Here is a 25894-nt window from a genome sequence, read left to right as displayed (position 1 = left end):
CCTACAGCTGGTCCTGACTCCTACAGCTGGTCCTGACTCCTACAGCTGGTCCTGACTCCTACAGGTGGTCCTGACTCCTACAGCTGGTCCTGACTCCTACAGGTGGTCCTGACTCCTACAGCTGGTCCTGACTCCTACAGCTGGTCCTGACTCCTACAGCTGGTCCTGACTCCTACAGCTGGTCCTGACTCCTACAGCTGGGCCTGACTCCTACAGCTGGTCCTGACTCCTACAGCTGGTCCTGACTCCTACAGGTGGTCCTGACTCCTACAGCTGGTCCTGACTCCTACAGGTGGTCCTGACTCCTACAGGTAGTCCTGACTCCTACAGGTGGTCCTGACTCCTACAGGTGGTCCTGACTCCTACAGGTGGTCCTGACTCCTACAGGTGGTCCTGACTCCTACAGCTGGTCCTGACTCCTACAGCTGGTCCTGACTCCTACAGCTGGTCCTGACTCCTACAGGTGGTCCTGACTCCTACAGCTGGTCCTGACTCCTACAGCTAGTCCTGACTCCTACAGCTGGTCCTGAGTCCTACAGCTAGTCCTGACTCCTACAGTTGGTCCTGACTCCTACAGCTGGTCCTGACTCCTACTGCTGGTCCTGACTCCTACAGCTGGTCCTGACTCCTACAGCTGGTCCTGACTCCTACAGGTAGTCCTGACTCCTACTGCTGGTCCTGACTCCTACAGGTAGTCCTGACTCCTACTGCTGGTCCTGACTCCTACAGCTGGTCCTGACTCCTACTGCTGGTCCTGACTCCTACAGCTGGTCCTGACTCCTACAGGTAGTCCTGACTCCTACAGCTGGTCCTGACTCCTACAGCTGGTCCTGACTCCTACAGATAGTCCTGACTCCTACAGCTGGTCCTGACTCCTACAGCTGGTCCTGACTCCTACAGCTGGTCCTGACTCCTACAGCTAGTCCTGACTCCTACAGCTAGTCCTGACTCCTACAGATAGTCCTGACTCCTACAGCTGGTCCTGACTCCTACAGCTAGTCCTGAATTCATGGCCTCGATGGCCTCTTCTTCCCTCCTTACTTTGCAGCTCTGGCACATTCCTCCAGCAAACAGAGGGTGTTCACGGGAAACATTCAAACTTCCACAGGAGATGCAGATGTCTGTGGAGAAAGACAGAATGTAGTGGTAAAACCAACAAGTGATTGCTCAGAGATGTAAATCAATAAGTGGGTAACTGATTTCTGATGGAGAGACGCTGCTTTAACATAATAGGCATCTAGCAACTACTCACAAAAGAAAAAGGTGCGTAAACAGAGTCCTTTATGAACATTTATACAACAGGTGGGTCTAATCCTGAATGCTGATTGGTTAAAATCGCATTCCAGCCGGTGTCTATTCCACAAGTTACCACCGGCTAAATCTATGATGTTAAAATGCCTATTTACTCTGTTCCATCTGACTGCGCAATCCACTGTCAAGAAAGTCCAACGCACACAAGATCTGACAACCCCACTGCCATGCATCCAGCCTTGGATTCAAAAAGCATATTTGAACAGATGTGAGAAGAATGTACATTTCATAAGGAAAGCCAATATGCTTTCAGGACTCATATATGTTCAAACAACCAGGGTCGTGTTCAGACAGCCAGGGTCATGTTCGGGTTTCCAGGGTCGTGTTCAGACAGCCAGGGTCGTGTTCAGGTAGCCAGGGTCGTGTTCAGTAGGCACCAAATGGAACACAACCCTGGCTGTCTGAACACGACCCTGGCTGTCTGAACACAACCCTGGCTGTCTGAACACGACCCTGGCTGTCTGAACACAGAGACAGAACACTTACCCTCTATGCTTCTGCACTTCTGTCTCACTTCATACACAAGTCTCTCTGGAAACAGACAGAACACAGTTTCAGATCAGGATAGGATATGCATGTTTGTTGTATCATTCGTGGGGGATGACATGTTTACTTTTGTTTCCATCTGCAAACAGATACATCTTTACAGATGACATCTTCAAGACATGTAAAAACAATCTGCAGACATACCTCCTCCTACCCCTCCATTTTGCTTTTAAGATATTAAATAGATCTATCTACAATATAAAGTGTATTGTAACAAGAGTTAGGCTGAGTACATTTATAACAACTACATAAAAGCTAGATAAGAGCTACATAACATTTAACAGCTACATAACATACAACACCTACACTCATTAACAGAATTGAACGTGTTAACCCTTTGACTTCTAGTACAAAGCACCTGCTACCCTGTCACACACACACACACACACACACACACACACACACACACACACACACACACACACACACACACACACACACACACAGCCCTGAGATCCTCCCTGAGGAGGAAGTATATAGGGGTCACAACCCCTATTTAAGCCACTTAAAGGAGCCGCCTCACCTCTCGTCCCCTCGTCAATCATCTCCTTGACCTTGGGTTTCTCGGCTGCTGTGCTTTTGCGAGGCTTTTTGGCTGGAGGGGGCGTGTAGGCTGCCGCCTCTGGCTCCACCCACACGTCAGGGTACACCTCCTTATATGGATTGCGCTCCTCTGGTGGGCGGGGCATATGAGTAAGACAATAAACACCTCTGATAAGCAGAGGGAAACAGAGTACTACCCAAGTCAGTCATTATTTGCCCATTATGTGCCATGTTAGCTCTAGTGTAATACATCTAGCATATGGTGTATAAATTGAGCTTCCGCTTTCTTTGTGGCGCTCATTTCGGTAACACTTTATTTAAAGCCTGCCGGTATATAGGTTTATTACTTGTTTATAAGCGTGCAGGTAGGTAGGGGCGGTAGGTAGCCCAGCGGCTAAGGAGTTGGACCTGTAGCCGCAAGGTGGCCGGTCTGAATCCCGGGCCGGGCGCTGGAAAAAAGGGGGGAATTGATCTGGCAACTGGAGGGCTGCTGGGATCACATCCTAAAGACATTCCCCTACAGTTGGGCCGGCGAGCAAGGCCTTTAACCCCACAACATGCTCTCCAGCTGCAGCCTGGCCCTGTGCTTCTCTCAACTGTGTGTGATGTGTGCCGTCTGGGTGGGGGTTGAGAACGGAGCAGAAAACACATTTCCCTTGGCCACTGTAACATGGACACTACAATGGTATTGTATGTATGAGCCTTCATAATGTAGGCTTTTAACATGTTATGAGCTCCTCTTGCCCTCAGATGGCTCTATGCTCAGGTGGTTTCCAATATATTCACTACAAATCATTGTCAAATAAACATGAAACTTTTAACTTACCGTCTGGTGGCTCTAGGCCCTTGGGTCCGGTGGGTTGGAAGCCTGTCACAGCCCAATCTATCATCTGGTTGTTGTGTAGATCCACTGACTTGGAGGTGTCTGTCTGATCGCTCTTTGGACAGGCTAGGAAGGCTTTGCCTGCTCGGGTGCTAGCCACCTGCAAAGAGACATGACCTGTCAGTGTTATCATCATGTTTGTGTGTTTGTGTGTGTGTGTGTGTGTGTGTGTGTGTGTGTGTGTGTGTGTGTGTGTGTGTGTGTGTGTGTGTGTGTGTGTGTGTGTGTGTGTGTGTGTGTGTGTGTGTGTGTGTGTGTGTGTGTACAGTGGGGTCCGAAATGATTGACACCCTTGATAAAGATGAGCAAAAATGACTGTATAAAATAAATAAATAAAATACTGAGCAATATTGTATGTAAACATTTTTGGGGAAATTAAATTATTTCATACTAATACAATTGCTTTGTTTTGTTTAAGAAGTAAAAAAGCTATATTTTCATGTCATTCAACAAATGTAAACGCCTGGAGTTTGCTAAACGGCATTGGCACTTGGATTGGAACTGATGTTTTGGTCAGATGACATGAAAATAGAGCTTTTTGGAGGGTTTGGCGTCTAAATGAGAACGCACAAATAGAAAATAACCCCATACCTACTGTAAAATATGGTGGTGGATCTTTGATGTTATGGGGCTATTTTGCTTCCACTGGTCCTTGTAAAGGTCAACGGCATAAAGGCCAGCTCAATCTCCGGACTTGAAACCCATTGAAAACGTGTGGTTTGAATTGAAGTGGGCAGTCCATAAGCGCAGACAAAGGATATCAAGGATCTGGATGTATTCTGTATTGAGGAATGATCTAAGATCCCTCCCAAAGTGTTATCCAACTAATAAAACATTTTAGAAAAGGCTCAGTGCTGTTATCCTCGCAAGGTGAGCTATTGAAAGGTATTGAAAACGGGGTGTCAATAAATTGTACTCCTATCTTTTTGAGAAAAAAATACATCTTTCAGACCCTTTGCTATGACACTCGAAATTGAGCTCAGGTGCATCCTGTTTCCATTGATCATCCTTGAGATGTTTCTACAACTTGATTGGAGCCCACCTGTGGTAAATTCAATTGATTGGACATGATTTGGAAAGGCACACACCTTTCTATATAAGGTCCCACAGTTGACAGTGCATGTCAGAGCAAAAACCAAGCCATGAGGTCGAAGTAATTGTCCGTAGAGCTCCGAGACAGGATTGTGTCAAGATCTGGGGAAGGGTACCAAAACATTTCTGCAGCATTGAAGGTCCCCAAGAACACAGTGATCTCCATTATTCTTAAATGGAAGAAGTTCGGAACCACCAAGACTCTTCCTAGACCTGGCCGCCCGGCAAAACTGAGCAATCGGGGGAGAAGGGCCTTGGTCAGGGAGGCGACCAAGAACCCGATGGTCACTCTGACAGAGCTCCTGAGTTACTCTGTGAAGATGGGAGAAACTTCCAGAAGGCCAACCAACTCTGCAGCACTCCACCAATTAGGCTTCTATGGTAGAGTGGCCAGACGGAAGCCACTCCTCAGTAAAAGGCACATGACAGCCTGCTTGGAGTTTGCCAAAAGGCACCTAAAGGACTCTCAGACCATGAGAAACAAGATTATCTGGTCTGATGAAACCAAGATTGAACTCTTTGGCTTGAATGCCAAGCGTCACACCTGGAGGAAACCTGCCACCATCCCTACGGTGAAGCATGGTGGTGGCAGCATCATGCTGTGGGGATGTTTTTCAGTTGCAAGGACTGGGAGACTAGTCAGGATCGAGGGAAAGATGAACGGAGCAAAGTACAGAGAGATCCTTGATGAAAACCTGCTCCAGAGCGCTCAGGACCTCAGACTGGAGCGAAGGTTCACCTTCCAGCAGGACAACGACCCTAAGCACACAGCCAAGACAATGCAGGAGTGGCTTTGGGACAAGTCTCTGAATGTCCTTGGGTGGCCCAGCCAGAGCCCGGACTTGAACCCGATCGAACTCTGGAGAGACCTGAAAATAGCTGTGCAGCGACGCTCCCCATCCAACCTGACAGAGCTTGAGAGGATCTGCAGAGAAGAATGGGAGAAACTCCCCAAATACAGGTGTGCCAAGCTTGTAGCATCATACCCAACAAGAATCAAGGCTGTAATCGCTGCCAAAGGTGCTTCAACAAAGTACTGAGTAAAGGGATTGAATACTTATGTAAATGTGATATATTTTAATTTGAAATACATTTGCAAAATGTTTTTTAATCAATTTTAGAATAAGGCTGTAACGTAACAAAATGTAGAAAAAGTCAAGGGGTCTGAATACTTTCCGAATGCACTGTATGTATGTATACTAGTAGGTATTTATTTACATTGACATTTTATTCATTTAGCAGACGCTCTTATCCAGAGTGACTTACAGTAGGCATTATAAGCGAGAGTAGAGTAGATCTTCTTGGAGCCATTCTATAATAATAATAATTATTATTATTATTATAATTTGGTGGCTTATTTCTCTTACTTCACAAGTGAGTATTATACACATGTGAATTGGAAATGTGTTTTTTGCATATCCCAACTCCCCCTGTGACTCCCTTGGAGAGTGGGTCACGGCCAGGGTCAGCCATTATCAACACCGGACCTGGACCCAATTAGGGTTAAGTGCCTTGCTCAATGGCACATTGACATCATCATTCTAGAGGATTTCTTGCCTCTTTCAACAGTCTATGGCAGGGGAATGGCTTACCAAGAAAACTAATTAGAGGTAAAAGGACTAATTCTATGGCAGGGGTCGACAACAGGCGACCCGCGGGCAGTGATTTATTTTGTAAAAAGAAATGTGGGGGGGTTAGCTATTGGTCAAAAAAGACTAAATCACCAGGAATTCATCTTCAAATTTGTTTAATTTAGGAAATCTGTTCCCAACTATTCCCACAAATAAAAAAAGAGACGTGATTGTGTCTCAATGTAATCAAGGTATGGAATGATTTTTATTTTCAAATACAATCTCTTTTTGGGCTTAGTTGTGGTAAATTTGCAGTGTTCAAAATTATTATAACTATGTTCCGGCCCCCCGAAAATTCCCCTCAGACAAAACTCGGCACGCGGCTGAATCTAGTTGCCTAACCATGGTCTAAGGTTTTGAGATGTGCTGTATCTTTGAGCTATCCCTCCCAGCGCACAAAACTGGTTGACATGACATTATCACAATCAAACTACAACCATTACAACCCGATTATAATCCATTACAACCAGATTATAATCCATTACAATCCGATTATAATCCATTACAACCAGATTATAATCCATTACAACCAGATTATAATCCATTAAAACCAGATTATAATCCATTACAACCAGATTCTAATCCAGGTCTAGTTGTGAACTGGTAATAATGACGTAATTTCAACCTTTTAACCCGCTGCGAAGACTGCGATGGGAAACGACTGAATGCTGTGAATGAGACATAATGAAATCTAACCCCGTACTGACCTGTAGCACCTCGTAGATGGCTTTCTTATACATGGGCTGCTTGATGAAGGTGGGCTGGTGGAAGGCGTTGGCGAAGGAACTGAAAGGCAACAGTTTCTCTACACACACCTGTAGGAAAAGAGTCATTGATCTTTTTTTATTTTTTTATTCATTAGTGGAATAGAAATGTTGTTTTAACAGGTGGTGTTCGGTAGGGTACACTGTAGCAAAACGTTTTAAAACGGAAACTGAAAATGGACAAATTAATCCAGGTAGTCCCTTCCAGTTCCACTCTGTTTTCATCTGTTTGGTGCCTACTGAACACGACACTGTTGTGCTGTTTTACAGTTTTTTACTCACCACTGAGAATTTTCCGTCACCGAACCACATGACCCATCGTGTCCCCTCGGCAGCTCGGCTGCGTCCGGTCATCCACCAGGAGACAATACGACCAGGCCACCAGGAAAACCCCCTCAGCTTCCCCCATACCAGCTCCCCAATGCCGAAATCCCGCCCGTCCTACAGGACAACAACAACAACAACAACAACGGTCAACAACAACAACACCACCAGGAGAACCCCCTCAGCTTCCCAATGTACTCACTGTACTATCAGTCAGTGTCTGGTGGATGACTGTCTGCTAAGTGGTATACATGATATGTAATTGCTACACTGTGTGATTACCTCATACTCCGGCTCAGTACCGGCAGTCTTGGGGGACGTCTTGTCCCCTCCTACCATGGGGACAGGTTCAGGTGTGGTGGCCACAGTAGGGGACGCTGGGTCCGTGGGCTGCTGCTGCTGCTGTTGTTGTTGTTGTTGTTGTTGTTGTTGTTGTTGTTGTTGTTGTTGTTGTTGTTGTTGCTGGTGGGGTGTAATGACTGACACCTCTTCTTTCTGTTGTGGCTCAGGTTCCATCTCCTCATGGTCCTCCATTAAGTTCAACACTGACACCAGTTGGGCTTTTTTCTCTGCCTGAAACACCACAGAGACAGGGGACAGGGAGAGGTCAGTTATCTCTGCCTGAAACACCACAGAGACAGGGGACAGGGAGAGGTCAGTTATCTCTGCCTGAAACACCACAGAGACAGGGGACAGGGAGAGGTCAGTTATCTCTGCCTGAAACACCACAGAGACAGGGGACAGGGAGAGGTCAGTTATCTCTGCCTGAAACACCACAGAGACAGGGGACAGGGAGAGGTCAGTTATCTCTGCCTGAAACACCACAGAGACAGGGGACAGGGAGAGGTCAGTTATCTCTGCCTGAAACACCACAGAGACAGGGGACAGGGAGAGGTCAGTTATCTCTGCCTGAAACACCACAGAGACAGAGAACAGGGAGAGGTCAGTTATCTCTGCCTGAAACACCACAGAGACACGGGACAGGGAGAGGTCAGTTATCTCTGCCTGAAACACCACAGAGACAGAGAACAGGGAGAGGTCAGTTATCTCTGCCTGAAACACCATAGAGACAGGGGACAGGGAGAGGTCAGTTATCTCTGCCTGAAACACCACAGAGACAGGGGACAGGGAGAGGTCAGTTATCTCTGCCTGAAACACCACAGAGACAGGGGACAGGGAGAGGTCAGTTATCTCTGCCTGAAACACCACAGAGACAGAGAACAGGGAGAGGTCAGTTATCTCTGCCTGAAACACCACAGAGACACGGGACAGGGAGAGGTCAGTTATCTCTGCCTGAAACACCACAGAGACAGGGGACAGGGAGAGGTCAGTTATCTCTGCCTGAAACACCACAGAGACAGAGAACAGGGAGAGGTCAGTTATCTCTGCCTGAAACACCACAGAGACAGAGAACAGGGAGAGGTCAGTTATCTCTGCCTGAAACACCACAGAGACAGGGGACAGGGAGAGGTCAGTTATCTCTGCCTGAAACACCACAGAGACAGAGAACAGGGAGAGGTCAGTTATCTCTGCCTGAAACACCACAGAGACAGGGGACAGGGAGAGGTCAGTTATCTCTGCCTGAAACACCACAGAGACAGAGAACAGGGAGAGGTCAGTTACAGTGGGGAAAAAAAGTATTTAGTCAGCCACCAATTGTGCACGTTCTCCCACTTAAAAAGATGAGAGAGGCCTGTCATTTTAATCATAGGTACACGTCAACTATGACAGACAAATTGAGAAAAGAAAATCCAGAAAATCACATTGTAGGATTTTTAATGAATTTATTTGCAAATTATGGTGGAAAATAAGTATTTGGTCACCTACAAACAAGCAAGATTTCTGTCTCTCACAGACCAGTAACTTCTTCTTTAAGAGGCTCCTCTGTCCTCCACTCGTTACCTGTATTAATGGCACCTGTTTGAACTTGTTATCAGTATAAAAGACACCTGTCCACAACCTCAAACAGTCACACTCCAAACTCCACTATGGCCAAGACCAAAGAGCTGTCAAAGGACACCAGAAACAAAATTGTAGACCTGCACCAGGCTGGGAAGACTGAATCTGCAATAGGTAAGCAGCTTGGTTTTAAGAAATCAACTGTGGGAGCAATTATTAGGAAATGGAAGACATACAAGACCACTGATAATCTCCCTCGATCTGGGGCTCCACGCAAGATCTCACCCCGTGGGGTCAAAATGATCACAAGAACGGTGAGCAAAAATCCCAGAACCACACGGGGGGACCTAGTGAATGACCTGCAGAGAGCTGGGACCAAAGTAACAAAGCCTACCATCAGTAACACACTACGCCACCAGGGACTCAAATCCTGCAGTGGTAGACGTGTCCCCCTGCTTAAGCCAGTACATGTCCAGGCCCGTCTGAAGTTTGCTAGAGTGCATCCAGAAGAGGATTGGGAGAAAGTCATATGGTCAGATGAAACCAAAATATAACTTTTTGGCAAAAACTCAACTTGTCGTGTTTGGAGGACAAAGAATGCTGAGTTGCATCCAAAGAACACCATACATACTGTGAAGCATGGGAGTGAAAACATCATCCTTTGGGGCTGTTTTTCTGCAAAGGGACCAGGACGACTGATCCGTGTAAAGGAAAAATGAATGGGGCCATGTATCGTGAGATTTTGAGTGAAAACCTCCTTCCATCAGCAAGGGCATTGAAGATGAAACGTGGCTGGGTCTTTCAGCATGACAATGATCCCAAACACACCGCCCGGGCAACGAAGGAGTGGCTTCGTAAGAAGCATTTCAAGGTCCTGGAGTCTCCAGATCTCAACCCCATAGAAAATCTTTGGAGGGAGTTGAAAGTCCGTGTTGCCCAGCGACAGCCCCAAAACATCACTGCTCTAGAGGAGATCTGCATGGAGGAATGGGCCAAAATACCAGCAACAGTGTGTGAAAACCTTGTGAAGACTTACAGAAAACGTTTGACCTGTGTCATTGCCAACAAAGGGTATATAAGAAAGTATTGAGAAACTTTTGATATTGACCAAATACTTATTTTCCACCATAATTTGCAAATAAATTCATTAAAAATCCTACAATGTGATTTTCTGGATTTTTTTTCTCATTTTGTCTGTCATAGTTGACGTGTACCTATGATGAAAATTACAGGCCTCTCTCATCTTTTTAAGTGGGAGAACTTGCACAATTGGTGGCTGACTAAATACATTTTTTCCCCACTGTATCTCTGCCTGAAACACCACAGAGACAGGGGACAGGGAGAGGTCAGTTATCTCTGCCTGAAACACCACAGAGACACGGGACAGGGAGAGGTCAGTTATCTCTGCCTGAAACACCACAGAGACAGGGGACAGGGAGAGGTCAGTTATCTCTGCCTGAAACACCACAGAGACACGGGACAGGGAGAGGTCAGTTATCTCTGCCTGAAACACCACAGAGACAGGGGACAGGGAGAGGTCAGTTATCTCTGCCTGAAACACCACAGAGACAGAGAACAGGGAGAGGTCAGTTATCTCTGCCTGAAACACCACAGAGACAGGGGACAGGGAGAGGTCAGTTATCTCTGCCTGAAACACCACAGAGACACGGGACAGGGAGAGGTCAGTTATCTCTGCCTGAAACACCACAGAGACAGGGGACAGGGAGAGGTCAGTTATCTCTGCCTGAAACACCACAGAGACACGGGACAGGGAGAGGTCAGTTATCTCTGCCTGAAACACCACAGAGACAGGGGACAGGGAGAGGTCAGTTATCTCTGCCTGAAACACCACAGAGACACGGGACAGGGAGAGGTCAGTTATCTCTGCCTGAAACACCACAGAGACAGGGGACAGGGAGAGGTCAGTTATCTCTGCCTGAAACACCACAGTGCATGTGTGTGTGTGTGTGTGTGTGTGTGTGTATACACATTTTTGTATGGGTGGCCCAAGAGGGAATCGACATTGTAAGTGCCATGCTCTACCAACTAAGTCACACAGGGATGAAGAGGAAGCTACTGTACATGTACAGGTCAGCGCATTTAAAAGTTAATATTTCAAAACGCCTTTCTGCAGAAAGGTTAATGCAGTGGCTCCCCAAAATAATTTGGCCCGCGACCCCATTTTGATATCAAATTTTTTTTGCAACCCCACCATGTAAAATAAAGTTATGTAATCAATGGCCAATGTTTACTTTTTTATTTGGGGCTATGACAGTTTATTACAAATCAGTGTGACAGTACTTTTGACAGTATTTCAATCTGAAGGAAGTATGGTTTGAAGTGAATTAAATGCATTAGAAAGGTATTGGGAAGTTCAGAAGATCATCAGGCAATAATTGTGTACAATCTTCTGTGTATAAAATAAAATCATCTTTGATGATGTTACTTTCCCCCTCAGTCTGATTTAGTGCCTGGTCTAAATATTTTTCCTTTTTTTTCAGTTTCTCTTGCGACCCCATTTTCAAATCAGTCGACCCCACATGGTGTCGTGACCCCTAGTTTGGGAAACACTGGGTTAATGGGACATACTCTCTCGCAGAGTAACGTCAAATGGCAATCACCTGACAATAACCCATGTAATGAAATACATTTCTTCATGTATTTTATATCCACTTTGTAGCTAACCAAACATAGCAGGCATAAAAGAAACGCCTGAAACTAGATCCCGTACATCCTGGTCTTGACGAGAAGAAGAAGAACTGTCAGGGAGGTTCTGTTCTGCACTGTTCAACCAATCCTGTAAATGTGGAGGAGGAGTTAATATGGAGTGTCGCCTTGTTAACATCCAAAAGTGGAAGTTGTGTCACATGCTCTCTTTCCATTTCCCCTGAAAACCGGAACATCCGGTTGTTGGGGACTCGACAGAGGCTACATTGCAGTAAACGTACAGCTTATTTACATCACTACAATACTGGTTTTCAATTCTCAGAACTGTACAGCAAAGTCTCCACACAAGACTGCACACAGAGAAGCCAATCACCAGAAGGATCAGGAGTCAAGACTGCACACAGAGAAGCCAATCACCAGAAGGATCAGGAGTCAGGACTGCACACAGAGAAGCCAATCACCAGAAGGATCAGGAGTCAGGACTGGACACAGAGAAGCCAATCACCAGAAGGATCAGGAGTCAGGACTGGACACAGAGAAGCCAATCACCAGAAGGATCAGGAGTCAGGGCTGGACACAGAGAAGCCAATCACCAGAAGGATCAGGAGTCAGGGCTGGACACAGAGAACCCAATCACCAGAAGGATCAGGAGTCAAGACTGCACACAGAGAAGCCAATCACCAGAAGGATCAGGAGTCAAGACTGCACACAGAGAAGCCAATCACCAGAAGGATCAGGAGTCAGGGCTGGACACAGAGAAGCCAATCACCAGAAGGATCAGTGTGTTTCACACATTCTAGTAGTGAGCTGAGCTCAATGGGTGTAGCATTTCAATGTCAACAAGAGTCAGGGAAATGTAGCGTCAATTAGGCCTACCTAATGTTTACACAATTTTGGTTCAAGAGCAGGAATATAGTAATTATGTCTGTGAACTACTAGATAAAATGAAGTATGAAAAATGTATGCACTCACTAACTGTAAGTCGCTCTGGATAAGAGCGTCTGCTAAAATGACTAAAATAAATGTTTTAATAAGAACAGAATAAAGGTAAAAATAATAGAAAATACTTTAGTGTCCACTGTCCAGCACTGGTGGCTGTTCACACAATACAAAAATACAACTGTAGTGTAGAGCACTGTTATCTGCTCACCAATACCTAAACCAAACCTCCACTGTGCTATATCTGCTAGGCCCTGGTGTCTCCAGGCAGTAGACAGAGGAAGAGTTCACTGGGTTTGTGGTACCTGACACTGAACCATTAGGCCAATCACACAGAGAGGACGAGAGAGGGCCAGACCCAGAGCCCCTCTCACACTAAATTCCCAACAGCTGCACTCATCCTACTGCAGTTTGCCTCTCTCTCTGTCACTTTCTCTCTCTCTTTATCAGTTTCTCTCTCTCTGTCTCTCTTTCTTGAGAGGGGGTCAAATACTTATTTCCCTCATTAAAATGCAAATCAATTTATAACATTTTTGACATGCGTTTTTCTGGATTTTTTTGTTGTTATTCTGTCTCTCACTGTTCAAATAAACCTACCATTAAAATTATAGACTGATCATTTCTTTGTCAGTGGGCAAACGTACAAAATCAGCAGGGGATCAAATACTTTTTTCCCTCACTGTACATACACACACGTGAATACCCTTCCCTGCACTTATTCCAATGCTCTGGTCCAAAATCTTTCTCAGGTTTCTCTCACACCATGAGCTGACTGTAGTGTGTTAAATAGGGGGTGCATATATTTGTCCTGTTTCATTTCATGTACAAGTGGGTAACCTGTACAAGTGTGAGCAGTGAAATGGAAATGTAATTTTTGCATATCCCAACTCCCCCTGAGACACCCTCAGAGAGTGTGTGTGTGTGTGTGTGTGTGTGTGTGTGTGTGTGTGTGTGTGTGTGTGTGTGTGTGTGTGTAGAAAGGCAGGGGCAGAGGAGGGAGAGGAGAGAGAAGGAGAGGGCTGGGAACAAACCCTAAGCCCCCTCCCTCTCTCCCTCCCTCCTTCTGGCTCCCTCCCTCCATACAGTAGGCCCTCAGGGGGAGGGGGGAGGATGGGGAAGCATGGGGGAGGATGGGGAAGCATGGGGGGGCTGGTGGGGCAGAGCAGAAACATGTGGTGTTCAATCAAGAGGCTCTGCTCTAGTTTATAAATATCTGCTGTAAGTAGTGGACGACTGCCTGGTTCAAAGCCCTCCTCAACCATATGTGTTAGAGTGTTGGTTCAGCTGGCTCAGCTAAAGGTTATACAGGAGGCAGGGGATTCCATGTGTAGAGGAGGGAAAACGCTGTTTTCTTCTAACTCTATGATCTTAATAAACTTTTTACTAGGTTTTTGTTGAACACAGGAGTCAGGGGATGAGCAGAGTACAGAGGTGGTGTCCTCTTGGATGTGTGTTAGATTTAAACAAACTTGTGAATCAAACACACTGATTCAAACAGACTGATTCAAACACTCTGAATCAAATAAACTTGTGAATCAAACACACTGATTCAAACAAACCGGTGAATCAAACACACAGATTCAAACAAACTTGTGAATCAAACACCCTGATTCAAACACTCTGAATCAAACAAACTGATTCAAACAAGCTGATTCAAACAAAATCCAAATATATTATCTACTTACAGTAATAAAGTTTTACTATGTTTTCTTGTGCAGTCAAATAAATGATTTGGTGCCAAGATATTTCCTGCCAAGTCAAATCTGTTACAAGTGCACCTGTTGATACTGTGGATACAGCATGGCACAACAAAGGAAACTCTGCTAATCATTGACTGGAAAAATAAAAAAATAAACAGAGTTCAATGGGTTCAGACTCATTGCTAATGTAACAGCCCATCTGGTGGGACTACAACACAGTAACAGGTAGATTTTAAGTCACTCTGGATTAGAGTGTCTGCTAAATGACATTAATGTCAAATGTAAATGTAAAATCCTGTAGGCTACAGTACAGTACAGTTACCACTGTACTGTGGTGGCCATCTTGGCAAGTTTAGGGGAGTAACTGCTCTCTCCAGGGTGATGCTAGTAGGTCATTTATCTTCAGAATCAATGGAAAACTGACTCTACCAAACACTGGTGGGGGAGGAGTAGAGTACAGTGGCTATAAGAACCAGATATTTGTCTCTGGCCTTTTTCCCAGTTGTAAATGCCCCCTTTTGGGGCCTCTCTCTCATGTGAGTGAAGCTACACCAGACAGGCAGCCTGCAAGACAGGCTCTCTAGAACCAGAGGAGAAAAAAATTAAACGTGAAGGAGGTAGTGGAGAGAGAGAGAGAGAGAGAGAGAGAGAGAGAGAGAGAGAGAGAGAGAGAGAGAGAGAGAGAGAGAGAGGGAGGGAGGGAGAGAGAGAGAGAGAGAGAGAGAGAGAGAGAGAGAGAGAGAGAGAGAGAGAGAGAGAGAGAGAGAGAGAGAGAGAGAGACAATGCAGTCTTTATCATGTTACACGCGGTGCCTGGCACTGACAACTTCTGAAATACCAGCTAGCTAGCAGCACATATACACTGTGTGCCAACTCAGAGATCAACATAGAAAATGACACCATGCATGGATACTAAAAATAAAACCACTAGGAAGGAAAAGTAGCTACTTGCTAGTAAATAGTACCTTTGATGTTAAAAAGAAGCTAAGTGTTCGTATAATGTACCATACAGACACACTGTACTATACACTGAACTTATCTCAAATATATACAGTCGTGGTCAAAAGTTTTGAGAATGACACAAATACAAATTTTCACAAAGTCTGCTGCCTCAGTTTTGATGATGGCAATTTGCATATACTCCAGAATGTCATGAAGAGTGATCAGATGAATTGCAATTAATTGCAAAGTCCCTCTTTGCCATGAAAATGAACTTAATCCCCCAAAAACATTTCCACTGCATTTCAGCCCTGCCACAAAATGACCAGCTGCCATCATGTCAGTGATTATCTCGTTAACACAGGTGAGAGTGTTGACGAGGACAAGGCTGGTGTCACGCGACGTGTATGCGGTCAGCGAAGTCAAACGCAGGACACAGAGCGGCTGGCAACGTACTTTACTGAACACAGTAAAAACGTACAAAACAACAAACCTCCAAACAGGGAGGAAAACACAAAGACCCGTAACACAAAGCAACTGCCAAAATGACAACGAACAATCACACACAAAATAACCAATGAGAGACAGAGGGTTAATATAGGGAATACAATCCAACATAATGGGAAACAGGTGTAAACAATAAAGACCAAACAAGACAAACACCGAAACATCGATCGGCAGCAGCTAGTACTCCGGGGACGACGAACGCCGAAGCCTGCCCGAGCAAGGAGGAGGAGCAGCCTCGGCTGAATCCGTGACAGTACCCCCCCTTGACGCACAGCTCCAGCCGTGCGCCGACCCCGGCCTCGGGACGGCCAGGAGGACGCGGAGCAGGGCGAGTCGGATGACTCCGGTGGAAATCCCTCAACAGGGAGGGATCAAGGATGTCCCTCCTAGGGACCCAGCACCGTTCCTCCGGACCGTACCCCTCCCACTCCACGAGATACTGCAGACCCCCAATCCGACGCCTCGAATCCACGATGGAACGGACTGAGTACGCCGGAGCCCCCTCGATGTCTAGTGGGGGCGGAGGAGCCTCTCGTATCTCATTCTCCTGGAGTGGACCACACATGGAACGAGGGGTTAATGCGGTAATTAATGGGCAGTTGTAACCTATAACATACCTCGTTCAATCTCCTCAGGACTTTAAATGGCCCCACAAACCGCCGACCCAGCTTCCGGCCGGGCAGGCGAAGGGGCAGGTTTCGGGTCGAGAGCCAGACCCAATCTCCCGGTGCATACACCGGAGCCCCACTGCGGTGGCGATCGGCGCTCACCTTTTGCCGCCTGATAGCCCGCTGCAGATGGACATGCGCAGCGTTCCATGTTTCCTCCGAGCGCCGAAACCACTCATCCACCGCAGGGGCTTCGATCTGGCTCTGATGCCAGGGTGCCAGGACCGGCTGATAACCCAGCACACACTGAAAAGGCGTAAGATTAGTGGAGGAGTGGCGGAGTGAGTTTTGGGCTATCTCTGCCCAGGGGATATACCCCGACCACTCCTCCTGCCGGTCCTGGCAATAGGACCTCAGAAACCTACCCACATCCTGGTTTACTCTCTCCACCTGCCCATTACTCTCAGGGTGAAAACCCGAGGTAAGGCTAATCGAGACCCCCAGACGTTCCATAAACGCCCTCCAGACTCTAGAGGTGAACTGGGGACCCCGATCAGACACTATATCCTCAGGCACCCCGTAGTGCCGGAAGACGTGAGTAAACAGGGCGTCAACCGTTTGTAGGGCTGTAGGGAGACCTGGCATAGGAATGAGACTGCAGGCCTTAGAAAACCGATCCACAACGACCAAGATCGTGGTGTTCCCCTGGGATGGGGGAAGGTCCGTGACAAAATCCACCGATAGGTGAGACCACGGCCGTTGTGGAACGGGTAGGGGATGTAACTTCCCTCTGGGCAGGTGTCTAGGCGCCTTACACTGGGCGCACACCGAGCAGGAAGAAACGTAAACCCTCACGTCCCTAGCTAAGGTGGGCCACCAGTACTTCCCACTAAGGCAGTGCACTGTCCAACCAATACCAGGATGACCAGAGGAGGGTGACGTGTGAACCCAATTTATCAGTCGATCACGGACCTCGAGCGGCACGTACCTCCGTCCCTCTGGACACTGTGGGGGAGTAGGGTCGGCACGTAACGCCTGCTCGATGTCCGCATCGACCTCCCACACTACCGGTGCCACCAGACAAGACTCCGGAAGTATGGGAGTGGGCTCAATGGACCTCTCCTCTGCGTCATATCGTCGGGACAGGGCGTTTGCCTTAGCGTTCTGTGACCCTGGTCTATAAGTGAGCTTAAATACAAATCGGGTAAGAAACATGGCCCACCTAGCCTGACGAGGGTTCAGTCTCCTCGCTGCCCGGATGTACTCCAGGTTACGATGGTCAGTCAGAATGAGAAAAGGTTGTTGGGCCCCCTCAAGCCAATGCCTCCACACCTTCAGGGCTTGAACCACCGCTAGCAGCTCCCTGTCCCCCACGTCATAATTGCGCTCCGCCGGACTGAGCTTCTTAGAATAGAAAGCACAGGGGCAGAGTTTTGGAGGCGTGCCCGAGCGCTGAGACAGTATAGCACCGATCCCAGCCTCGGACACATCCACCTCAACTTGGAACGCCAAAGAGGGATCCGGATGTGCCAGCACCGGAGCCGAGGTGAACAGGTCCTTCAGATGTCTAAACTCCCTGTCCGCCTCAGCCGACCACTGCAAGCGCACCGGGCCCCCCTTTAGCAGGGAGGTGATGGGAGCTGCTACCTGTCCAAAGCCCCGGATAAATCTCCGGTAGTAATTGGCAAAACCCCAAAATCGCTGCACCTCCTTCACCGTGGTGGGAGTCTGCCAATTACGCACGGCTGAAACGCGGTCAATCTCCATCTCCACCCCTGACGCGGACAATCGATGTCCCAGGAAGGAGATGAACTCCTGGAAGAACAGACATTTCTCCGCCTTCACATACAGGTCATGCTCCAACAGTCTACCAAGCACCCGACGCACCAGGGACACATGCTCGGCTCGTGTATCGGAGTATATTAGAATGTCATCAATATACACCACTACACCCTGTCCATGCAAATCCCGGAAAATCTCGTCCACAGACGATTGGAAGACTGAAGGAGCATTCATTAAACCGTATGGCATGACGAGATACTCATAGTGACCCGAGGTGGTACTGAATGCTGTCTTCCGCTCATCTCCCTCCCTAATGCGCACCAGGTTGTACGCGCTCCTGAGATCCAATTTTGTGAAGAATCGCGCCCCGTGTAATGACTCCGTCATATTAGCAATCAGAGGGAGAGGATAGCTGTATTTGATTGTAATCTGATTGAGACCACGGTAATCAATACACGGGCGTAAACCCCCATCCTTCTTCTTCACAAAAAAGAAACTCGAGGACGCAGGGGAAGTGGACGATCGTATGTATCCCTGTCTCAGAGATTCGGTGACGTGTGTGTCTCCATAGCCGCCGTCTCCTCCTGAGACAGAGGATACACATGACTACGAGGAAGCGCAGCGCCTACCTGGAGGTCTATCGCACAATCCCCCTGTCGATGAGGTGGTAATTGAGTCGCCTTCTTTTTACAGAAGGCGAGTGCCAAATCGGCATACTCAGGAGGAATGTGCATGGTGGGAATTTGGTTCGGACTTTCCACCGTCGTTGCCCCTACGGAAACACTTACACACCGCCCGACACACTGATCAGACCATCCCTTGAGAGCCCTCTGTTGCCATGAAATGTTGGGGTCATGAGATGTTAACCAGGGAAGCCCCAACACCACGGGAAACGCAGGAGAGTCAATCAAATACAACCGTATAATCTCCTCATGGCCCTCCTGCGTCTTCATTTTAAGTGGCGCTGTGACCTCCCTAATCAATCCCGACCCCAAAGGGCTATCTAGGCTATCTAGGGCACGGATGGGGAAGGGCACATCAACTGGTACAATAGGAATCCCTAACTTATACGTGAACCGGCGATCGATAAAATTCCCAGCTGCGCCTGAATCTACTAGGGCCTTATGCTGGGAGTGAAGAGAAACCTCGGGAAACACAACTTTAATACACATATGTACAACAGAGAGCTCTGGGTGAGTTGGGTGCCTTTTCACCTGGAATGACTCATCAGTGCGCTGCCTACTGCCTCGAATCCTAGGAGACCCTCCCCAGCACCGACCCGCAGTGTGTCCTCTGCGGCCACAGTTGGTGCAGGGGACAGCCTCTCTCCTGGTCTCTCTCCTAGTCTCCCTAGCACCAGCACCCCCGAGCTCCATAGGGCTCGGCTCGGAAGTGCTGGGGGATGGAATGGACGGCCCCGACTCCGGACATCCGCGGGTAGCCAACAGGGTATCTAGGCGAATCGACATGTCCACCAGCTGATCGAAGCTTAGGTTGGTGTCCCTGCAGGCCAATTCCCGACGCACGTCCTCCCTCAGGCTGCACCTGTAGTGGTCGATGAGGGCCCTCTCATTCCATCCCGCATTGGCAGCCAGAGTCCGGAAGTCCAGTGCGAACTCCTGCGCGCTCCTCTTCCCCTGTCTGAGGTGGAACAGACGCTCACCCGCCGCCTTCCCCTCTGGGGGATGATCGAACACCGCCCTGAAGCAGCGGGTGAACTCTGCATAGTTGACTGTAGCGGCGTCTATTCCCCTCCACTAGGCGTTGGCCCACTCCAGCGCCTTGCCGGACAGACAGGAGATGAGGGCGGACACGCTCTCGTATCCCGAGGGCACCGGGTGGACGGTTGCCAGGTAGAGTTCCACTTGGAGCAGGAAACCCTGACACCCGGCCGCGGTGCCATCATAAGCCCTCGGGAGCGAGAGCCGAATCCCACTGGACCCCGGAGGTGAAGCGATGGGTATAGCTGATGGTGGTGGTATCGTCGGAGGAGGTGTGGGCAAGCCTGCTCTTTCCCATCGCTCCAAGGTGTTCATCACCCCTTCCATGGCGGTGCCGAGAGCCTGGATCATGGCCGCTTGTTGTGTTACGCGCTCCTCCATTGTTCCAGCTGGCACCGCCTCTCCTGCTGACTCCATGTCTTGGTGTGTGATTCTGTCACGCGACGTGTATGCGGTCAGCGAAGTCAAACGCAGGACACAGAGCGGCTGGCAACGTACTTTACTGAACACAGTAAAAACGTACAAAACAACAAACCTCCAAACAGGGAGGAAAACACAAAGACCCGTAACACAAAGCAACTGCCGAAATGACAACGAACAATCACACACAAAATAACCAATGAGAGACAGGGGGTAATATAGGGAATACAATCCAACATAATGGGAAACAGGTGTAAACAATAAAGACCAAACAAGACAAACACCCAAACATCGATCGGCAGCAGCTAGTACTCCGGGGACGACGAACGCCGAAGCCTGCCCGAGCAAGGAGGAGGAGCAGCCTCGGCTGAATCCGTGACAGCTGGAGATCACTCTGTCATGTTGATTGAGTTAGAATAACAGACTGGAAGCTTTAAAAGGAGGGTGGTGCTTGAAATCATTGTTCTTCCTCTGTTAACCATGGTTACCTGCAAGGAAACACGTGCCGTCATCATTGCTTTGCACAAAAATGACTTCACAGGCAACGATATTGCTGCAAGGAAAGAGGTTCAATTGTTGTGAAGAAGGCGTCAGGGCACCCAAGAAAGTCCAGCAAGCGCCAGGACCATCTCCTAAAGTTGATTCAGCTGCGGGATCGGGGCACCACCAGTGCAGAGCTTGCTCAGGAATGGCAGCAGGAAGGTGTGAGTGCATCTGCACGCACAGTGAGGCAAAGACTTTTGGAGGATGGCCTGGTGTCAAGAAGGGCAGCAAAGAAGCCACTTCTCTCCAGGAAAAATATCAGGGACAGACTGATATTCTGCAAAAGGTACAGGGATTGGACTGCTGAGGACAGGGGTAAAGTCATTTTCTCTGATGAATCCCCTTTCCGATTGTTTGGGGCATCCGGAAAACACCTTGTCCAGAGAAGACAAGGTGAGCGCTACCATCAGTCCTGTGTCATGCCAACAGTAAAGCATCCTGAGATCATTCATGTGTGGGGTTGCTTCTCAGCCAAGGGAGTGGGCTCACTCACAATTTTGACTAAGAACATAGCCACGAATAAAGAATGGTACCAACACATCCTCCGAGAGCAACTTCTCCCAACCATCCAAGAACAGTTTGGTGACGACCAATGCCTTTTCCAGCATGATGGAGCACCTTGCATAAGGCAAAAGTGATAACTAAGTGGCTCGGGGAACAAAACATCGAAATTTTGGGTCCATGGCCAGGAAACTCCCCAGACCTTAATCCCATTGAGAACTTGTGGTCAATCCTCAAGAGGCGGGTGGACAAACAAAAACCCACCAATTCTGACAAACTCCAAGCATTGATTATGCAAGAATGGGCTGCCATAGGTCAGGATGTGGCCCAGAAGTTAATTGACAGCATGCCAGGGCGGATTGCAGAGGTCTTGAAAAAGAAGGGTCAACACTGCAAATATTGACTCTTTGCATAAACTTAATGTAATTGTCAATAAAAGCCTTTGACACTTATGGAATGCTTGTAATTATACTTCAGTATACCATAGTAACATCTGACAAAAATATCTCATATCACTGAAGCGGCGAACTTTGTGAAGACTAATACTTGTGTCATTCTCAAAACTTTTGACCACGACTGTACAGTACTGTACTGCACACAAGAAAGGAGAAACGACTAACTAACTGCTAACTGCTAACTGCTAACTGCTAACTGCTAACTGCTAACTGCTACCTGCTAACTGTGCCTGGGTGTGATTATAATACGGGTTAGTAGTTAATCGGTGGAAATGCCCTCCATTCCTCTAACAGACTTCCTGACTGTAGAGACATGTTGATGAGGACACAACCTGTCTTGTCACGTGTTTGTAGTTCAGTACCCCATGAGGCCCCCAGGACCAATACAGAGTGATGGAGTTCATAATCAGATAATAAGAGCTGCTTCTTACCAATGGCGATACTTTTCTTACTTATACTACCAAGGGCTATGTTATTACTGCAGTAGTTACATGGTTACTACACAGGTATAACAGCAGCTTCATGTCTAGTGTTACCAGATTTAATTTTTTTAATTTTGTAATTTCACCTTTATTTAACCAGGTAAGCCAGTTGAGAACAAGTTCTCATTTACAACTGCGACCTGGCCAAGATAAAGCAAAGCAGTGCGATAAAAACAACAACACAGAGTTACACATGGGATAAAACAAAACGTACAGTCAATAACACAATAGAAAATCTATATACAGTGTGTGCAAATGTAGTAAGTTATGGAAGTAAGGCAATAAATAGGCCATAGTGCAAAATAATTACAATTTAGTATTAACACTGGAGTGATAGATGTGCAGAAGATGATGTGCAAATAGAGATACTGGGGTGCAAATGAGCAAAATAAAAAAACAATATGGGGATGAGGTAGTTGGGTGGGCTAATTACAGATGGGCTGTGTACAGGTGCAGTGATCGGTTAGGTGCTGATGAAATAGACAACTACACAGGTATGGTCAAGAAGTTGACCAAGTCATTTCTCTCACACAAAGTCCTCCAACACAACTACATTGAATTACATTGAATTACTGTATACTGTATGACCGACTGGGTTTGTATTAGTAAAGCATTAATAAAACACAACCATTTGTTTCCCCACACATGAAGAAATCAATGGGGATTCCCAGAGAGATGTGAGCTAACATTAATAATGTGAGGTAACATTAATCATGTGATTTAACATTAATAATGTGATTTAACATTATAGTAAACAGACTGTTTTGATCATCAGATCATGAACTGTGATCCAGAAAGCTGCGTTCAGGCAGGAAATTAAACCTAAAATGCCTTAACACACAGATGAACACAGCAGAACCATGTGTAGCAATGTGGCAATAGTATTCATTAGCCCTGATTGTTGCCATAATGCCCCACAATGGCTATGTATTTTATTACTGGCCCAGGGAGGGGGGGGGGGTCACTCAGACACACACACATTTGCACACACACGTGCCACGCACATGCACACACACGCATTCGCGCAATCACACACACACCTGTTCCACGAACACACACACACATTCGCACATGCCCAAGCACACACACACAAGTTACATATGCCACACACACACACACACACACACATACACACACACACACACACACATACACACACACACACACACACACACACACACACACACACACACACACACACACACACTGGGGGTCACACACAGAAAGATGCCATCTGGTCCCCATTGTATTAGGTCCTTTTAGGAGACAATTAGGAACATTACAGGGTCAGTCATGACTACATAAACATAGTTCACTATGAATCCACAAGTGGCATTGTTAAAACTGCCTCCCGTGGAGCTTGGTTAAAAATAAGGACTTGAAAAGCTTTTAATCATCTTACAAGGAGTTTACATTAAGTCAGTCCCCACCCTATACTTACTATGCCTGTGATATGTGGTTGTCCCACCTAGCTATCTTAAGATGAATGCACTAACTGTAAGTCGCTCTGGATAAGAGTGTCTGCTAAATTACTAAAATGTAAAATGTAGACTTACAACAGACCACACAACAGAGAGGAGGGTTGGGGCCTAGTACTGAACTTTCTCCAAGTTCAACCGGTTCAGTTATTCAATCTTTACAATCCAAACTCCACAGCCGCTAAACTATCTGTCAGAAAAATAAGTATAATGCTATTCAAATCTATAATGGATGTGTGATAATGTACATAAAAGTGTAATGTATTGTAAGCAAGTAGCTTATCTAAACTGGGAAGAAAACTAAAACCCCCTGAAAAAAGAGTAAAAACATTCTGACTAACACAAGTGATCTAATGTGTACATTAAGAACTCTAAGTGCCACTGCTGTAACACAGGAAACCATTTCTGCACATTGACCCCTAGGGATCACATTGTTCTCATCAAGAGCACTTTTTCCCTCAGCACTTCTGCTTTCACTTTCTCTTTTTAAAGAGATGGTTTCCCTTTAAGCTGCCGAGAGACAACAGATGGGCTGTAGCAACTCTAGTGGAAATACCTGAAGTCAGCATATTCCTCTCGCTGTACGCGGGCTAATCTCTAATGCACACTCTCCACCACCACGTTATCAAACAAATAATGCAATGCACTTACCCATACACGCCAGCACACAACCCTTTTAATCCAATGTGGGGCTGCTATTTTTTTTACCCCCCACTCCTGGGGTAGGGGAGATCAAAGAAATAGAAAATAAGAAAGAAGCATGAACATTTCTTTGTCTGGAAATTCAGGGTCAGGTGACTGCCGACAGGAATTCTGGTTGGCTAGAGAGGACTTGCAGAATGTTGGCGGAGACCCAAGAGGCTGTCTTGCAAAATAGGGCTGCAAACCTCATCATCCTCATATCCATAGCTGGGGCTGGGGGAGGGGTTAGGAGAAGAATGAGGGGCGGGAGGAAGGAGAGAATAGTCCACTGATCCCTCTCTCTCTCCGGGAGAAAACGGAAGAACAGAGTAGAAAGGGATTCTTCCCCTTTCAGTTCAGACAGCTCCTCTCCTCCTCTCCTCCGTCAACTCCAGCAACGCGGTGAACCTGATGCCCTGTTCCCCAGCAGCATCAACAACAGTCAAACCAGCCAGCTTCTTGTTTACCTCTTCTGTTTAGTCCTGGGAAAAGGGCTGCTGCAATGCCATCACAACAAATCCATCCTTATGCAAATTATATCACAAATAAATAAAATGTATATCACAAAATACTGACTATTTCTTCTTACACATGCTTATTTATATGCAATGCCCTCTTTATGTAATCTTATGATTTTCAAAGCCACTAGTAGAAAGAAAATCAGCCTCTCTATATTTGTAGAATGTGAGCTGCGGTGCATAACCTTGGCTGCCTGTTTCTGTGGTTCTTTACCACATTTCACATGCCAGACCCCAGCATGTCCTGCTAATTTGCCAATAATTCCCCCCACCAGACACTCTTATGGGTTCTCCCCTAGCCTGCTCCAATGGCAGGGCTGAGGGCTGAAGGGGTGGGGTGACAGACTAAAGGATAGCCCCCATCTTGTTGCCATGGACACAGCCACTCATTATGTAACAGTGACAGTCTCACTACACGTTCTGGCCTTACTACCAGGACTATTATAGTCTGATGTGACGAAGGGAGGGAAGGAGAGAGAGAGGGGGAGGGAGGTAGAAAGAGAGAGGAGGAGGGAGGGAGGAAGGAAGGAAGGAAGGAAGGAAGGAAGGAAGGAAGGAAGGAAGGAAGGAAGGAAGGAAGGAAGGAAGGAAGGAAGGAAGGAAGGAAGGAAGGAAGGAAGGAAGGAAGGAAGGAAGGAAGGAAGGAGAGATAGGGAGGGTGGGAGAGAGAGGAGGGGGAGGGAGGTTGAGACAGAGAGGAGGACGGAGGGAGAGAGAGAGGAGGGGGAGGGAGGTAGGTAGAGACAGAGAGGAGGAGGGAGGGAGAGAGAGAGGGGGAGGGAGAGAGAGAGAGAGAGGAGGAGGGAGGGAGGGGGGGGAGGGGGGAGGGAGGTTGAGACAGAGAGGAGGACGGAGGGAGAGAGAGAGGAGGGGGAGGGAGGTAGGTAGAGACAGAGAGGAGGAGGGAGGGAGAGAGAGAGGGGGAGGGAGAGAGAGAAAGAGAGGAGGAGGGAGGGAGGG

At 47.3% G+C, this 25894-nt stretch overlaps 1 protein-coding gene across 4 annotated transcripts in view; it reads right to left on the bottom strand.

Annotated features, from left to right (window-relative positions):
* Window positions 1–25894, bottom strand: part of LOC121544650 (DNA (cytosine-5)-methyltransferase 3A-like) — a 61253-nt gene that overhangs the window by 8414 nt on the left and 26945 nt on the right. For all 4 annotated transcript variants that reach the window (XM_041854661.2, XM_041854662.2, XM_041854663.2 and 1 more), the window contains 7 exons: window positions 7377–7667; window positions 7053–7211; window positions 6714–6821; window positions 3227–3383; window positions 2381–2530; window positions 1798–1842; window positions 1042–1121 (listed from right to left, as the gene is read on the bottom strand). In XM_041854661.2, the coding sequence (XP_041710595.2) occupies window positions 1042–1121; window positions 1798–1842; window positions 2381–2530; window positions 3227–3383; window positions 6714–6821; window positions 7053–7211; window positions 7377–7667 (990 nt within the window). The remainder of the gene's footprint in view (window positions 1–1041; window positions 1122–1797; window positions 1843–2380; window positions 2531–3226; window positions 3384–6713; window positions 6822–7052; window positions 7212–7376; window positions 7668–25894) is intronic.

The sequence above is a fragment of the Coregonus clupeaformis genome, chromosome 29 (assembly GCF_020615455.1).
Source record: "Coregonus clupeaformis isolate EN_2021a chromosome 29, ASM2061545v1, whole genome shotgun sequence".
Classification (NCBI taxonomy): Eukaryota; Metazoa; Chordata; class Actinopteri; order Salmoniformes; family Salmonidae; genus Coregonus; species Coregonus clupeaformis.
The sequence above is the reverse complement of the archived record's forward strand: the minus strand, read 5'-3'. Positions and strand labels throughout refer to the sequence as shown.